The sequence below is a fragment of the Camelus dromedarius genome, chromosome 4, assembly GCF_036321535.1.
Source record: "Camelus dromedarius isolate mCamDro1 chromosome 4, mCamDro1.pat, whole genome shotgun sequence".
In the NCBI taxonomy this organism is placed as follows: Eukaryota; Metazoa; Chordata; class Mammalia; order Artiodactyla; family Camelidae; genus Camelus; species Camelus dromedarius.
This window is the reverse complement of record NC_087439.1, coordinates 44,151,992-44,171,086: the sequence shown is the minus strand read 5'-3', so window position 1 is coordinate 44,171,086 and position 19,095 is coordinate 44,151,992. Positions and strand designations below refer to the sequence as shown.

General features: G+C 38.3%; 1 protein-coding gene across 3 annotated transcripts in view; it reads right to left on the bottom strand.

Moving 5' to 3' along the window:
* Nucleotides 1-19,095, bottom strand: part of CERS6 (ceramide synthase 6) — a 278,288-nt gene that overhangs the window by 62,423 nt on the left and 196,770 nt on the right. For all 3 annotated transcript variants that reach the window (XM_010982470.3, XM_031451592.2, XM_064484885.1), the window contains exon 5: nt 3,064-3,114. In XM_010982470.3, the coding sequence (XP_010980772.1) occupies nt 3,064-3,114 (51 nt within the window). The remainder of the gene's footprint in view (nt 1-3,063; nt 3,115-19,095) is intronic.

Here is a 19,095-nt window from a genome sequence, read left to right as displayed (position 1 = left end):
AGGTCCAGGAGTGGGGAGAAGCTCAGAGAGGCAACTAAAGTCAGAAATATTTATTTTGCACATAAATCCGTAAGAACAAAACAGAGCTTTAAAAAATAATTTTTGATGAGTTGTTTTTTGAGCTGTAATGAAATAACTTGTTTCACCAGAATGAATGAAAGACCTTTGAAACTCGTGACACAAACACACCAACACCACCACACACAAGGTGATAGAATATAAGGCAACTGAAGTTCAAACCGAAATGCTCTGTAAACCAACAGCAGCACAACAAATGACTCACAAGAAACTGGCACTCGCTTAACTACCAACTCTAAGCATGGACATCAAGGTAAACAGTTGTCCCCCTCGTTAATCTTTGTCAATAAAATAAACAAGGACAGGACCCTCTTCTACCAGTGAACAAAAGCTCTGAGTGACAATGAGCATCAATGTGTTTATTAAGTTTAGCATCACCCTGGAGAGAATATACTTTCCTCTGAATCGTCCTTTTAAAATTTGAAGGCTTTAGCAATGAGGGATGGATGTTCAGGTCAGACGTGTCCAGAAAATAGGGCACTGGCTTCAGGACCCTTGGAGCCAAAGTTAAATTTCGATTTTAATGTGATTCACTTCCTACCTGCATCACCACCTGGGAAAATCCTACAGTGGGTGATGGCGACAAGTGAGAGCACATCTAGAAACCACAGGAATCGTAAAATTGTCGTATTGTAACAACTACTATAATCGTGGAGTGCTCTGTAGTTGACAAAACTCACCCACATGTGAACCTCATTGACTCTCATAAAATCCTGTAAAATTAGTACTATCATTTTCTAGATTGTATAAGTGACAGAAAACTGCTGTCAATTAATTCAGGCTGAGAGGCTGATCCCAGGTCTACAGCTAGAGAGGCCCTGGGATTGCCACACGAGGCTTCTTATTCCCAACTTGTGCTCCTTACAACAAGCCAAAGTCCAATAGAAGGCAACTTTACATTATTTCTAACTTAAAATATACACGTGTATAAAAATCATGATACATGTAATAAATAATACATTCCTACACAAGGAGCAATGTGCCTTTACTAAAATCGAAGTAGACCGCTACCCTTTCATCTAAAAAATCTGTTCATTTAAGATGTATGCTAAAGACATACTAAACATGTGTAATAAATATGCCCATCTTTAAACATGCTCTTGAAGGCTTGAGACTGACTCTGAACAGCAACCTGTATATTTATGTAGACGCAGTTACCCACAGGCTGCTGTAATTACCTGCATAATAATTATATGCTGTTTAGTTTCCTTCTCCCCATCCCCCACCCCCACACAAATAAAGCAGTTAATTTTTAAAAATTAGAATATGGAGTTTACCAAAGATGATCACTGTTCCCACAGAGATTATGAATTGGTCCTAGATTTTGGGAGCGATATGCTGAATTATTCACTGATAAGTGATGGTATCTTATTAGAAGACAACCTTGATCTGAATCCCAACATAGGGATTCTTTCCTTCTATACTAGTGATGGTCCCTGTTTTTAAATATAACTGTATCTACAAGACCCTCCAACTTTCATGTTGAATCTGTAGTTCTATCTGCAAGACAGTCTACAGGCACATTTGGGACCCTGCCCTAGTTCTCAGAAATAAGCCATTTCTCTGCTCCAGCCATAAAGGCGAACATTATTTCAGATCACATTACAATTATGAAGAAGAGAGGGGATTACGTTTCATGTGGCATTTGTCTCTATATTGTTCATGTAACAGAATTCGCCTTGTAAATGTAGTGCATTAGAGCAGCTGCCACACTGACAAGTTAAAGGTTTCTAGAAGCCTTTGATGAACTTTTACAAATAGAATTCCAGATATAGATGGATTTTTTCCCAACTGTATACCATTACATGATACAAAGCAAGCTGTAAATGACAATATTCCAAGTACTGCAGACAGTAAAACAGCAGTTGGGCCTGAGAATTACAATTGTGCACAGTAAGTGACTGGCTTCCAAGTGGCCTTAGTCTATCAGATAGCCCTGGAATGTTCAGCTCTCTCTCACCCTCTCATATTGCTGATTTACATTCTTTTCTGATTGGGATAAACTACATGAAAGAGATGAAAATGCAAATTGGAATCCCATTTCAACATGTCCCTAGCCTTAAACTTGCTGGAGGAGTATCCAACGCGGGTCCCCATCCGCTGTTACAACATTGTGTGCAACAGACAAGTTACACAGCACGCCTGCTCCCCATTAACCGTGTGCCTCTAAAAAGACAACCCAAAGAATCTCAAAGTCAAAATCCAAGCTGCTTATCATGTCTGTCTCTTTATCAACAAGACATCAGGTTGCATTTATTTCTCTTAAATAATGTATCCCAATTGAACTAGAAATTCTAGAAATTTTTCAGCAAGAAATTTCTAGAGAATTCCCCACTTTGGTATTGAAACAGTAACTGAACTAGGGTCCACACCCAGGCTCATATTACTGACTTCATGACAGAGGCGAAGGTATGTCAGTGGGCAAGGATCTGAAAAATGCTCTCTTTCTGGGATATGATTTTAATCTCATTTTCAGCAATGCTATTTTTGTCTATGTGTAATAGTATAAGCCCATTTTTCTGTGCTCAGGGAAACTGTGCTTGATTTACATACTGAGAGGCTATTCCAAAGCCACAAAGCGAACCAAATTCAGCATGCCTACTCCAGCACCTCTCTCATGCTTTGCCCACTAGCTGTCCAGACAGGCAGGAGCTATCATCAGGGCTTCAGGCTTTCCTCAGTAATTAGAAGCAGATCGGCTGTTAGAAACAGGAATCACCCACCTGTTGAAATGACTGTAACTGACTCTCCAGCAAATGAATCTTCCACACTGACTCCATCTATCTGCTTAAGCGAGTGAGCTTTGATTCTGAACTTCACTAACACAAGCCACTCCCCTCACCAGGCTCTGTCCACCATCCAGCAGCTGGGCGGGGGCCAAAACGCAAGATGACTGCCCAACCTGCTGGGACCTGCCTGAAACCATGAAACTGACTTAAGAAAGATACCTGACCTGGTAAAACCCAGGCAGTAACGTGTCCTTACCTGATAAGGGTAGTTGTACCAGCAGTGCCTCGTATTCCACAGCCAGGGGGTCTGAAAAATATGACAAAGAAACACATTTTACATGTTTTGGAAAAGAAGGAGGATAAGAGACATTTAGGATGGGTTCTTGCCCCCCAGTATTGGCAATTTCAAGAATCTACCTATGTGAGAACTGAAGGACTTAATACAATTAGGAATTGGGTAGCAAAGCAATTAGGATTCCATCATCCATTCTCTCTGTGTAATCTTCTCAACTCAGCCAGCAGTATTTCAGGCTGCTTCTGGGATGGAGTCCTAGCTGGTGTTGTGTATTTTGCTTCTCATGTAGACATATCCCTGCTATGTAGCCAACCTCAACAGCAGAGCCTTGCAGGTGTCTCACCAAGACCAGATGCAACTTATCAATCTCACTGTTATCAATAAACAATGCTGGCAGTTGGTACAAATTAACCTCCTCCAATGCAATGTTCACAACATTATTAATCAATTGCTTCACGCCTTGACCAGGGGTCAGTAGCAGACAGATATATCTCAGTAGGACAGCTCTGACTAATTCCAGGCCTGAGGGAATGAACCCTCACAGTACACTCCACCCCTTGACTCATGTTCAAGGTCTTTGGAAGACAAAACAATCATTCTTCTTTTAACAGCAATCACTTGCCTTTCCACATTGTAAAATCAGAGAGAACATCTAAGTATATATGCAGATTCCAAACATTTGTAATAAGCAGGGAAGGGTTGGTATGGATTTGAACAGACAGCTGAACTATCCCATAATATCAGCACAAACGTTCTCATATTTTTGTACTAACTTTATAATTCTTTTGCATCCCTGATCTACTTGGTGGTGTACATCTGTATACATTTGATAGACATCTGTATGCATCTTACTGTTAGGAAACATAATCTATCCTTAATCCAAGCCTTGTGTATATATCTCAAAGTGATAATACTGTCATTGAAAGATTAATGTCAGATATATTTGTACCAACCCAACCTCCTTATCTTGTACCAGGCCCTATAAGACCAAACGCTGCTGCCATGTGCAGTAGGACAATGTAGTTGTCTCTCTGAAAGCCACACAGATAACCTTCCACTCCTCCATCATCCTCATCAGCCCTGTGCCAATGAGCATGAGGGTGAGGAGGATATTCGCTAATACTTGTTGAGTCCTCCCTATGTCCATACACTTTTTTTCCAGGGTTTTTCTCCCTGATCTGTTACTTATTTAACCAATTAAAAAGCTGTTTCTCATTAGACTGTCCCATGTACTTTTAAAGGATCTTAGAACATGTGAACTCACTTAGTCCTTACAATAACTAGTTTTTGCCTCATCTCACAGATAGGTAAATTGAGACCCTGGGTCTGTTATTAAGTCAGAGCTCAGCACTGCCAGAGGTGGAAACCAGACTCAGACTGTCTAGTCTCAAACCCAGCGTAGCCACTGTGCCCCCTGCCTTTGAGTCTGATAAGAACTGAACCAGGCCTCAGGATAGGGAGCAGGACAGAAGTAAAAAGCCATGCTGTGCCCTACATCTCATGATGTTCAGGGATCTTTACTGCCCCTGTCATTCAAGCACTGCTGATTCTCCTTCCTTTTCCCCCGGCGTGGCTGTCTGCTACCCGTGCATGGTGCTAAGTATCATGGCATCTCCATGCACTTCACCTCCTGGGTGCCTGAGTTGCATGTCTGTCTTTCTCCTCCGCTTCTCTCATCCACAATATTGATGTTCAGGACTGACCCACCCCACAGGGTGACTGTGAGGATCCAATGATCAAGCACGTATAAAAATGCTGCGGAGGCTTCGAAAGTTTAACGGGTTACAGTCTAATGGTTATATACACAACACATGCCCCCCTGAGGAAGATGTAGAAAATATTGAAAATAATAAAAAAAAAAATAAGTGAAATTCTCATCACTTTCAACCTTTTAATGTACAGCCCATTTGGGGTCTTTTTTCTATAATAAAGATACAAATACCCATATAGATAAATTTATTTTTAAACACACACATATATGCATTATTTTTCAATGTGGGCACAACACACCAAAATCTGTTCTAAAATAGAGTACAAATGTTAGTTATTACCCTTCTCTCTGATAAAGTTTTTTTACTAGCTCCACAATTAGCTGAAGGTCCGGGAGAGAGAGGTGTGTCATATTCACACATTTATTCCCCATCCCCGAACCCACCCATCCACACTCAAGCTGACAGTTCACCATTCTCTCGTGGAATTCAAATGAGAAGGAATGCATTAAGGATTACCTCCTAATGGCCCTATCTCTCAGTACAGTCACATTGAGGGTTTAGGGCTTAAACCTGTGAATGGGGAGGGGGGGACAATTCAGTCTATAGCAGAGGCTAAAACAAACAAAAAAATGATATAATTTCTGTTGACCAAGGAAAAAAGTAGGAAGTAAGTCTAAGGGATCTTGTTAGTGACCTATAACCATGGATCTCTTTGATGGTGAGAGGCATGGTTCCCCATCTGGGACATGTGAGTCCTTTTGTAGATTAAATAGGATTTGGAGATCCTTTTTAACCCTGAAATTCAATATTCTTAGGTAATAATTCAATAGTTTGTTTAAGTAAAGAAGCCTTTTTTTAAGTGTCAGTAAATGTGCTCTTTTGTCAGGTTTCTTCTTTCATCTGTTGTTCTGTATAGATTTCCTAGTGAAAAGAACTAACAAAAATAGACCAGGTCTGATCATTTCACTTTACTATCCATAATAAGACAGGTTTGGTCTTTATTTTTTTTTAAAGTTCCACGTGGTGTATTTCTTAAAAACAATCATTAAAAAAAAAAAAGTACCTTTCAGTTTCCATGCCACCTATCATGATGATGGGTCAACAATCACACATCAAGAGGTTTTGTCCAAGCCCACAGAAAGTACAACACTAAGAGTGAACCCTAGTATAGACTATGGTTTGGGAGATGATGATGCGTCAATGCAGTTTCATCGACTGTAACAAACGTGCCACTCTGGTGGGGGATCTGATGATGGGAGAGAATTTGCATGTGTGGGGTCAGGGGTACAAGGGCAATCTCTGTACCTTCCCCTCAATTTTGCTATGAATATAAAATTGCTAAAAAAAATGAAGTCTTAAAAAAAAAATCAAAGTTAACTCAGATCACGGACGCCTAGCATGTCACTAAACTAAAGGAATAACTGAGTTGGAAGCAAAAGACCAGAAAAAAGGATGCTCAGTTAATCAGGCAAGTATTAAATGATTAAATAGGAAGATAAACATACATACACACACATACACATTTTGTTTTCAAGAATCAGTAGGTACCTACAGCTGAATGAATAGTAGTTTCTTTGAATTAATAAATATTTTAACAAAAGAATGTGAATCATGTAAAGTATTAAAAACATCTTGTTGCCTTGTGAAAGATAAGTGGCTCTTTACCTGAAGCCAGTATCTTAGAGGCAAAATTTCACCTTTTTCTATTTCTATCCAAACACCTACATGGCTTTCATAAAGCCCAGATGAGACAACTAATATTCAAGAAATACATATTGGCCTCTGAATAGTTTATGAAAAGTATGTAGAGCCTTGGATTATGTTTTGAAATGCCAGAAAGCTAGACCCCTGAACTACTCTGAAGCATCTTTCACTGAAACCACCCTGAAAACACTTTCACTGAGTTATACTTAAATCTTATATATACACCTTTGGCTTATACTGAAGATTTATTGTGAGAAAGAATCATGAGAAAAACGCTTCCCTGTCTGTGATGAGATTATATTGGAAAGGTTACCACTAGGTAACCATGTAAGTCCAAAGTATAGGTTCCAATTATATTTTTCCTTTTAAATTTAGTCCAAGGGGGGAAAATACTTCCCTTCTGTGAATGCTTAGCATGTTTCCTCTTACAAAGTGAAAATTATGTTACTCCATTATCTTTTTACCTTAATTTTGGGGGAAGAAGCTGAGATCTAATTTTAAAGCTCAGTCACAGTGATTGCGATGGTCCCTTAACATTTTTGCTTATTTTTCCTTTCATGTGTACTTTTTTGATGACAATGTCTATATTAATAATGTTATTACATAAACATTGCAAATTCTTTTTAGAAACATTGAACTGTATTTCAATGAATTAATATAAATCAAATCCATTCAAAATGATAATCTACAGTTTTTGTTTAATACATATTGCCAAGTAACTCAGAATGCAAAAAAATACTTCATGCTTTGTGAGTTTAAAAATTGATAAATAAATTATCTTTGGGATGAAAAGAATGAAGCCAGAAGTCTCCCAGCCTGAAGATGCAGCTGATCAGTGATGAGTAGTCTAGAATGCTCCCCAGAATACAAGAGGTGCGTACCCTTTCCTCCTTCCCTGGGTCAGTAGATATGGGACTATAAATCTACAAAGCAGAGTGGTGACCCCTCCCTCGAGGCCCCTGCATTAGCTTTGAAAGCTCTCGTGCAAATGTAATTTAGACTTGACCCGATGGCATTATATAAAGATAGCAGCTTTTTATATTGATCAGACTCTTAAAAAGATGCTGGTCCTCTTGACCTAGTCAAGTATGTGCCTTCAGCACATTCAACAATCAATTTAGAAAGTAATTTGCAGATCTGCCAAGCACACAAAAATAGAAGGAGTTCCCTGGAGATGGGCTCTGAGGTCGCAGGGTCTCTATCAGGGCTTCATCATAGAGCCAAAAAGAAACCTCAGTGGCATTTCCATGCCTTTTAAAACCTTCCAGCCAGTGGTTCTCAACTTTTTCTGCCTTTGCTCAGCTGAGGGACTCCACACACACCCTCACAGTAACTGTGGCTGTGATTCTCGAGTCTGGAGAACCAGAAGCTTAAAGAGGCACCTCTCCCATTGACTGAGATGTGGACTCTCCTCCAGGCCAGTGAGAATCACTGCAAAGCAGAATGGACTAATTCCACGTTTAGAACAGAAATTAGGAATAAAGGAATCAGATGAAGGAAAGAAAAGATAAAAGAAAATGAAGAGAAAAGATCCATAGGAAGGGAAAGTGGTGAGAATGTCCATACGGGGGAGAAAGACGTGTAGAGAGAGGGAGGCCAGCACACAATTTGGCAATGAAACTAATGCGAGTGGCTACTGTGAACAAAGAAGAACAAAAGAGTGGAGATCACCACCCAGTTTCATGAGGGTTAAGTTGCAACCCACTGCAGCCACCCACTGAAAGCTCAATCCTGAGAGGAATTTAGGGTGAAAAGCAGAATGAGGCCCTCTGTGCTTTGGATAAACAGGCCCCTAGACAGTTAGATGCGTATCTCAGGAAGAATGTCAATGACCCCAGATTTGTGCATCTTCCCAAACAGAAAAACACCAAAATCATTAACTTAAGATATCTGTTCTTTGGTATTAGCAATAATCTTTCACCAAGATGTATGCTTGACTGCATGTATGTCCTAGATAAAAAACAAAATCATATATAAACTGGCTCCTCCCCCATCTCTTCAGAGCAGTTCCTCAGAGCTGTCTCCCAGACTGCAGTCCTCAATAAGACCCTGAAAAAAACAACCTCACAAATCCTACGTTGTGTGTTTTTCTTTAAGTGGACACTATTAAGAAACACAAAATTAGTCAAAAGATCATTTAAGGAAGTAATTTATAACTTATGACAAAGGATTAAGACTTTTAATTTGTACAGCACCCACAAAAATTGATTAAAATATTTAAATACCTAATCAGAAAAATGGGGAAAAGAAACAAACAGGAAACGCATTGAACAAAAGAATATGTGACCGAAGATATGTAAAAATTATAGGTTAAAAGTAGACAAAAATTTTTACCTGAGTCTGGCAAATATTTAAAGAGGCTCATCATACCCAGGGGTTAGCTGTGTAAGGAAACCAACACTGCAAACTGGAATAAACTTTCTAAAAAGGAATTTGGTCTTCAAAATCTGCAAATCCTTTAATGCACCACTTACTGTAAAGACTCACAGTAAAGGCATTTGTACATGGATTTCCATTACAATTCCTTTTCTAGTAATGGAAAATTGAAATAAATCTAATTGTTTAATAATCTGAGGTTGGCATGTTCCTAGTTGAGATTCTGTGGGAGCAGACTCTGAGATGAGGACACGGGTGGCTGGCTGTTTGACAGGTGATTCCAAGAAACAGAACTGGAAAAATGGAGGAAGTGAGACTGATGAAGGAGAAAATTCAATATGGTTTTCAGGAGTGCGCTGGCTACTGCTGCAGGGAACTGCACCTCAAGTCCACTGAGGACCTCTGCAGAATTATGTAGCACATGTCTCATGACTGTCCCAACATAGTACAGGGCAGCTGGGGCATTTATCCACCAACTCCCATACCCCATGTGTCTAGGGAACCTTTGCAGCTTCAGAGAAAGCAGAGCAGAGATACGGCACAGCTTGTATCTGACGTGGGCTACTGTCAAAAGTGCACAGAACTGTCCACCACAGCTGTGCTAATATCAGATGGCATATTAATAATATAACCAGCATATTCATATTTTAAGTTAAAATCAAATTACAGGTAGATATACAGGGTACCTCATGTTTAAAGTAGATATATATTTAGATACACACACACACACAAAATATGCCTGGCAGGATATTTACAAAAAGTTAGTGTTTATCTCTGAGTAATGGTTATCTCAGGTAATTCCTACTTTAAAAATGAAAGTTTGTATCTCAATATTAAATTACACAAAGTAATTGTAGCTATAGTTTTCTACAATTAACAGGCCTTATTGAAGAATAAAAAGAAGCCAAGTCCATGTACTTTTAACAGGTACCATTAAAAAGAAAACACAAGTTGTTCTATACTTACAAATAACATTAATAGTATTAATAATACATTACAATCTTCAATTTATTCAATCATTCTAATTATTTTAAACTAAAAGCTACTATATGAGATAGCTGCTTTCAGAGTATTTACATTTTGACAGTGATATTTGAAGTATAAACAAATTGTCAATAACTTAATTCTAAATCCTCCATTAAGAAAAAGTAGAAAGGGGAAAATGATAAGATGAGCAAATAATACATAATAAACTTTGCATTCATTATAGTGATGATGATCAATCACTTAGCCACCCATCTCATCTACTCTCATTTTGAAGATACATATCATCAACCTCTTTCTTACCACTTCTAAATCAATTTGCTTACATCCTAGTATCTTTGTGCTAATATTACTGCACCTTCCTCATTCACTAACTCTTTCAAGTATTTACTGAGTGGCTACCATAAATCCGATACTCTTCTAGGCATGAAGATATAGTGGACAAGTCCTCCACTCTCTGGAAACTTACCATCTCCTGGGAAACCAAAACAATTACATGATAAACTGCAGCAGAGATAAACACAGGATGCAGAGGAGTAGTATATAAAAAGACACCCACTCCAATATGAAAAGACACATGCACCCCAATGTTCACAGCAACACCAATTACAATAGCCAAGACATGGAAGCCACCTAAATGTCCATCATCAGATGACTGGATAAAGAAGATGTGGTGTACAGATACACAATGGAATACTACTCAGCCATAAAAAAACGAAATAATGCCATTTGCAGCAATATGGATGGACATGGAGATTACCATACTAAATGAAGGAAGTCAGACAGATAAAAAAAAATATTGTATGATATCACTTACATGTGGAATCTAAAAAAAAAGGTATAAATGAACTTACTTACAAAACAGAAAGAGACTCACAGATACAGAAAACAAACTTATGGCTACCAAAGGGGAAAGGGGTGGGGGGAGGGATAAACTGGGAGTTTGGGATTGGCAGATACACACTACTACATACAGAAGAGATAAACAACAAGGTTGTATGGTATAACACAGGAAACTATATTTAATAACTTGTAATAACCGATAATGAAAAAGAATATGGAAAAGAACATGTATATGTATAACTGAATCACTATGCTGCACACCAGAAACTAACACAACATTATAAATTAACTACACTTCGATGAAAAAAGGGTATCATATATTATTCCCCTCTACCCCCAAAAACACACCAGCACAGTCGTGAAGGGCAATGTGGGGGAGTGGGGTGGCTCCACTAGGTGGTGCCCACAGTAGTTGAGGCCAGAAGGACGAGCAGAAGACAGTCAGGAGATAGAGGAGAGGACCCACCAGATGGAAGAAGAACATAGACTTCCTTATCCTTTAGGAACCATGTCATATTTCTAACATCATTCTCCCCCAATCACTCCTTTCCTTGCATTATTTGCCAGAGGATTAAAAAAAACCCCTTAAATGCCTTCTCCTCCTTTCCAACTCAGAAGGTGAAATGTCCATGTTCCTGCTAGGTTGGCTGTCCACTGTGACCACAGAGGACTAATTCCAAACTTCCCAATAAGCTGCCCTGCTCTCTTCAGGCCAAGCACCTTGCTGTGTGTGTTCCACTGATTCCCGTCTCCATGCCATAACATCTCAGGTGTGTGGCATGTCATCTCCACCCCACTGCCTCCTGATCAGTCTTCCAGGTGCAATTTCGTTGGCCTCCTGGAGCCACACAACCTATTCTAGAGGCTGCCAGCATCACTGGGAATGAAGGGCTGGTAACACATGTGTCACTGCCATGTATAGACAGGCCTTCTCATTCCTACCTTTAACTTTTACACAGGACAGGAAGAAACAAGAATGTGAAGGTGGAGAAAACATGAAAAAACAAAACAAGGGACTTAAAAGAATGAAATGTGAGTGACAACTTGGCAGTTTATTTTTCTTCACAATGGTTTTTTACTCTGAATTGAGTATGTGCAGACATTTTCTTAAAAATGAACAAAGTAAGCCTGTCACTTCCGGAACAGCAAATGATAGTATTTGTTGCCAACAATAAAATTCAAGCTTTCAAGCAAATATTAGTATTTTGGAATATATATATATATATATATATATATATATATATATATAGGATTCTATATTCCTAACAGCTTCCCATTTGTTAAAAACTCTTCTGAGAAGATCAGTGAAAACAATGACAAATATGCTTTTGATATTTTTTTGCTCTTGATATTTATAATAACATGTGTCAATACTTTAAAGATATACTTAACTCAGTGAACCAGTAATTTCTAAATGACCAACGCATGATGTTAAAAAATCATGCATGGATGAAAGGGAAAGAGATCAATGGACATTAATGTAACTAGGTATAAAAAGTTCAGTGATGTTAAAGAAATGACTTCTTGAGTTTTGGCATCATATCAAGGAAGAATATCTACAGTTTTCTGGAAAATTCTATTCAGATATTTCTACCTTTTCCAATTACAAATCTTTATGGGGCCAGATTTTCTTCATGTAAATCAACCAAACACCGCCCTCCCCCAACTCCATACACATCCCCTACAAGACAGACTGAATGCAGAAGCAGGAATGAGAACCCAGCTCTCCTCCACTAAACCATATATTCGAGGTGATTGCGAAAATCTCTAATTTTTGTTTTAGAAAACATAGTTATTTTTCTTAAAATGTTATTTATGTTACCATATAGTGATTTCTTGTTATTTTAATTAAACTAATAAATGCTTTTAAATTTACCAGTTTTAATTTTTTTAAACTTTTAAAATGACTAATTTTATTTATTTATTTATTTTTAACAATTAAAAGTATTTCACTTTTTTTTTTTTTTTTTTTTTTTTTTGCAGCAGGGGAGGTAATTAGGTCTTTATTTATTTACTTACTTTTAATGGAGGTGCTAGGGATTGAATGCAGGACCTGCTAGGCACACACCAGCACTGAGCTACACCTCCCCTAGCCAGTTTTAATTTCTAGTAAAATAAATATCAATAGATAGGAATAATACTAAGAAAGGCTTTTTAAAATCCTGTATAACTGTTACAAGCGTAAAGGGACCCAGAAACCAAAGAGTCTGAAAACCACTATGCTAAGGATAGCAGTGCAATGAAATGGAAGAGAACCAAGCCTCGAAAGATGGTGCAGAGCAGAGCCGCCCTGCTGGCCCGGGCCTCCTACAAGAGGCAGAAACACACCTTGTTCTTTAAGCCACTGTGCCGCTGGGTCTCTCTGCTACATTACTGTTGCAGCTGAGTCTTCATCCTGACCAATTCAAGGCAACAGATACACACACTGGGAAGAGCCCTGGCTCCCAGTAAATGAGTTCCTTCAAATCTTTTCCCGCCGACTAGGCAACCCTCAGCACGTGCAATGTCACCTCACCTGTATCTGACACTCAATTTGGTGCATTCCCTCTTCCACCTGTCCCAGCCCTTAACACGCCAAAATTCGTCCCAAAAATCCAAAGTCACAGAGTCAAATCAGGTGAGTGGGCTCATGGCAGCGATATGCAATATTTAGTGAGATAATGCACAGTGGTGGGAAGAGAATAAGGGTTGGCCTTGGAGACAATACAGCTGAAGAGACCATCAGGATTTTCACAAGTCATCAAGTTTTTAAAATGAATTTATGTTGAGCTAAGGTCTAGCTACTTAAAAATCATCTTCCGGAGAACACTTTAAAGGAATTAGGTAAGAGTGAAAAGCCATTGCTCACTCTCTTTTGAAAATATTGGGCACTTCCAACTTGATTTTTTTCTTGTGTATGAAATTTGACTTTTTAATATGTTATCTTGTCACTGTGCCTGTGTATTATACTGGAAAATCTGTAATAGGCTATATTATATGAATCATGAATCCAAACACATTAATTAGAAACAGTCCTAGGTTTCCTGAATTCCTAAACTGCCAGTAATCCTCTGTCTAGATATGACCATAAATGGCTACAGAAGACACATATTTTTCATGAGGAACACGTTAGAAGAAAAAACTGTACCGTGCTGTCATTATTTGAGAAAGCTGCAAGAAAACACAAAATTCAGACACTTGCAAAGTAGCCAAATACCTGTAACATTCAATTACATTAACTGAGAACACCACTTTTGTTTTGAAAGGCAGGGGAATCTAGAAATAGAGAAAAGTTCCTTAGTTTCCCCATTCCTGCAATTGTTAAAAGAACACATGTTGGGACAGAGAAAATCAGAAAGGACAGACACAGGAGCCCCACTGTCTGGCCTCAGTCTGCCATTAACAGCTGCGTGACAGTGGTAAGTCAGTTCACATGTCTGGTTGCTCATGTGTGAAATTAGGAGGTGGAATGCACAATTTCTAAGATCCGTCAAGCCCTAAATTTCCCCATCTTCTCTGCCACCTTCTCCCCCACAGACAGTCCTGGTTTGCCATGCTCTGACCACGGTGCAGATTCTGCCACCCCACAAATGGAAATTCAGTATCAGCCGGAGACCCCACTTCTCCTTCTTTTTGGAAGGACTCCAGTTATCCACTGCAATTTAGATTTTTTGAATCACTAATAAAAATTAAGTCACTCTTATTAAACACAATTGGAGCATTATTAGTAATCAGTATAATAAAAAGTTCACTTTGCCCAATTTGATGCTGTGTGAATAAAAGTCATAAAGTGAGTAACTGCTTTTCTGAGTGTCCTCTATCTGTGAGGCTCAAGTTTTATATTATGTTTGCTATTGAAGATTAAAATTTTCTAAATTAAACACGGATGAAAATTTGATGATGGTATTTTAATTTAGAAAAATAATTGCCCCTTTCCTTATAGCCACTTTCATATATTAAAATTCAGAAGGGAATTCACAATTCAGTTTACCATTACTCATTACTAATAGGACAAATGCTCAAACTATATCCTTTAAATGAGTGGTACATCCTTATATATTATTTATCTTCTAATTACGATAGAGAAATTATCCTTTGAGTTGCTGAGTTAATTACAAAGAAGGAATTGATCTTTATGCAGTTCAGTTTCTGATTTTAATCAAGCCTGTCTTCCTGTCTTCCCAGCTTCTGATCTTCCAAAAGTATGTAATTATTTTTGTGGGGAGGGGAAGCTGAAAGATATATCAGATAGATTAATGCAACTGAATTATACCAGGGGGCTGAACCAGCAATACAGATGTGGTTTGCTGAATATAAGATAAAGCTTTTCTCTAGATGAAGAGAGACAGCTTTTAAAACTCAATGAGATGGAAAGTCTGGGTGATTAATGAAATTGGCAAGATACTGAAAATGTCATCTTATATGATCTATTTATATGGCAAAAACAAAGATGGCCAAGTAGCCACAGTATATCACTGACCAATCTTTCTATGCAAATAGAACCAGGTTCCTTCTATCTTCTGTTGCACAGGTACACCTTGGTGCTGTTGCTGGTTCGGCTCCAGACCACAGGAATAAAGCAATTTTGCAGGAAGTTTTTGGTTTCCCAGGGCATATAAAAGTTTACACTATACTGTAGTCTATTAATGTGCAATATCATTATGTCTAAAAAAACAAAGTATATACCTTAATTAAGAACACTTCATTGCTAAAAAAAATGCTAACCATCATCTGAGCCTTCAGTGAGTTATAATCCTTTTCCTGTGAGAGGGTCTTGCCTCAGTGTTGATGCCTGTTGAACTGATCAGGTTGGTGGTTGCTGAAGGCTGGCGTGGCTGTGGTAATTTCTTAAAATAAGACAACAATGAAATTTGCCATATTGATTGACTCCTCCTTTCACAAACAATTTCTATGTAGGATGCAGTACTGTTTTGATAACATTTTACCCACAATAGAACTTCTTTTAAAATTGGCATCAATCCTCTCAAATTCTGCCACTGCTTTATCAACTAAGTTTATGTAATATTCTAAATCATTTGTTGTCATTTCAACAATCTTCACAGCATCTTCACCGGGAGAAGATTCTGTCTCAAGAAACCATTTTCTTTGATCATCCATTAGAAGCAACTCCTCATCAGTTAAAGTTTTATTACGAGATTGCAATAATTCAGATGTATCTTCAAGCTCCACTGCTAATTCTAGTTCTCTTGCTATTTCCACCACATCTGCAGTGACTTCCTCCCTGGAAGTCTTGATCCCCTCAAAGTCACACATGAGGGATGGAATCAGCTTCTTCTGAACTCCTGTGAAGGTTTATATTTTGACCTTCTGTCATGAACCATGAACGTTCTTGATGGCATCTAGAATGGTGAATCCTCTTTAGAAGGTTTTCAATGGACTTTGCCCACGTCCATCAGAGGGATCACCATCTGTGGCAGCTATAGCCTTATGAAATGTATTTCTTAAATAGTAAGACTTGAAAGTCAAAATTACTCCTGGATCCAGGGGCTCTAGAATGGATGCTGTATTAGCTGGCATGAAAACCACATGAATTCCATTGTACATCTCCATTAGAGCTCTTGGGTGACTGGGTACATTGTCAATGAACAGTAACACTTTGAAATGATTTTTTCCTGAGCAGTAGGTCTCAACAATGGGCTTAAAATATTCAGTAAACCATGCTGTAAACTGATGTGCTACCATCTAGATTTTGTTGTTCCATTTATAGAACACAGTCAGAGAAGATTTAACATAACTTCTTAAGGGCTCTAGGATTTGCAGATTGGTAAATGAGCACTTGTTTCAACTTACAATCACTAGCTGCATTAGCCCTTAACAAGAGAGTCCGCCTGTCCTTTGAAGGTTTGAAGCCAGGCATTGACTTCTCCTCTCCAGCCATGGAAGTCCTACATGGCATCTTCTACCAGCAGAAGGCTGCTTCATCAACACTGACAATCTGTTGTTTAGCGTAGCCACCTTCATTAATTATCTTCACTAGATCTTTGAGATAACCAACTGTAGCTTCTACACCAGCACTAGCTGACTCTCCTTGCACTTTAATGGTATGGAGACGGCTTCTTTTTTAAAACCTCGTGAACCAACGTGTTAGCGTCACACTTTTCTTCTGCAGTTTCCTCACCTCTCTTAGCCATCATAGAATTGAAGAGAGTTTGGTCTTTGCTATGAATTAGTCTTTGGTTTAAGAGGATGTTCTGTATGGTTTGATCTTCTGTTCAGACCAGTAAACTTTTTCTGAATAGGCAGTAAGGCAGTTTCGCTTGTCATATGTGTGTTCACTGGAGAAACACGTATATTTTCCTTCAAAAACTTTTTCTTTGCATTCACAACCTGGGTAACTGGCAATAGAGGCCTAGCTTCCTGCTTGTCTCGACTTTTGATGTGTCTTCCTCACTAAGCTTAATCATTTCTAGCTTCTAATTTAAAGTGAAAGACGTGCAACTCTTCCTTTCACTTGAACATTTAGAGGCCGTCGTAAGGTTATTAATTGGACTAATTTCAATATTGTTGTGTCTCAGGGAACAGGGAGGCCCCAGGAGAGGGAGAGAGACAAAAGAATGGCCAGTCACTAAGCAGCCAGAACACACACAACACTTACCAGTTAAGTCTACTGTCTTATGTGGGCGCAGTTTGTGAATCCCCAAAACAATTACAACAGTAACATCAAAGATCACTGATCACAGATCACCATAACAAACAGAATAATAATGAAAAGGTTGAAATACTGTGAGAATTGCCAAGTTGTGACACAAAAGTACTGAATTTGTGACACGGAGGCACAAGTGAGCAAACATTATTGGAAAAATGGTGCTGACAGATTTGTCCAACGTCAAATTGCCACACAAACATTCATTGGAAAAAAATGGAGTATCTGCAAAACTCAACAAAACAAGGTATGCTTGTACTTCTGAAGTGCTTCTTCGGTTGTTTACCTCAATCCCTAATGAATTTCTGAGTTCACTGACATCTACATTATTGACCCACCAATGTTTACTTTCTTGTAGTTTGGTTTATGCTCTCATGGGGTTATACTTAGTACTTGCCAAATACCTGATTCTTCAGGCATATACACTATCAATTACAGAACTTGCCTGTGTAAACAAGTGAAAAACCATGCTATCTATTTTACTAGAAATTGGCAATGCAAAAAAAAAGGGGAAGGAAGTTGAAGCAAGCAAGAACCATCTGTCTCCAGACTAAGGTATACAGGTGACTTCATGACTTTAGTCTATGATTCTAGGGACTACAACACAGAAAGCATGCACAATTAATCTTTAAATGGGAAACAACCACAGACAATGACATTTTACTTGCTCAATACAAAAAAACCTTAGTAACTGAGCTGAGAAGACACACTATGTTATCACTGGAAAGTATTATCTAGAAGACGCATATCAAGCTGAAGTGTAATTATTCTTTAATAAATGCATCATTGAGTTAAATGACAATGGTATTTTAACTCTTCAATTAGAGTTTATAAGATACTCTAATTGGAGAGGTTTTGCCACCATAAATATATCTTCTACTCTATAGGGTATCTCATTTTGGAGTGCTTAAATATTACCAGAGACCAGTTGGATAAATACATGTTTTATAATATAAACTAAGTGAGAATCCATCAACTTACCTTCTGATTCAAGAACATATATCAAAAAAAAAAAAAAAAAAAGCCCTGTTTTTATATGCTGTTGGTTACAAACAGAAATAACATACATCTTTTACCTAATGGTATTATAACACGATTGTGTTATATGTAGCTACTGTTCTAGTGAACAAACTTTAACCCAAGATAGAAACTGTAACATCAAATTGTTTTCTAATGGGACTGAGTGTAATTCTATTCCTGGAAAAACTAAGAGGACACCCAAGGAGAGGAAAATTACAGTTAGTTCAAACAGGAAGTAATCAAAAACTACATACAGAGAAAACTGGCATCTGTAACAAGCTCCAGCAGTAAGAAGAGGGAACTCAAAGGGAAGGTCAGCTGTAGCATGGATTTCCTTAGTTTAGGATTATATTTATCTACATGACATCACTTCAATAAGTGGTCTAAAAACAAACTGAACGCCAAGACAATTAAATGCCTAATATATTCTTATTATTTATCATGCAATAACGTTCACTCATCCAGCCCCTGCTCTGTGCCACGTCCTATTCTAGGCATTAGGGATTTAGGAGTGAACCAAACAAACAGAAAATCACTGCTCTGGCAGAATTTATTTTCTGGTGGAGGAGACTGACAATAAACAAGATAGATAAGCAAAAATGCACAGTGTGATGTGATGTGATGAAGTGTAAGGAGACAAAATTCGGCAAGAAAAGGGATATGAAATGTCAGAGGGTGGGGACAGGACACTGGTAGCCAGGGAAGGCTTCA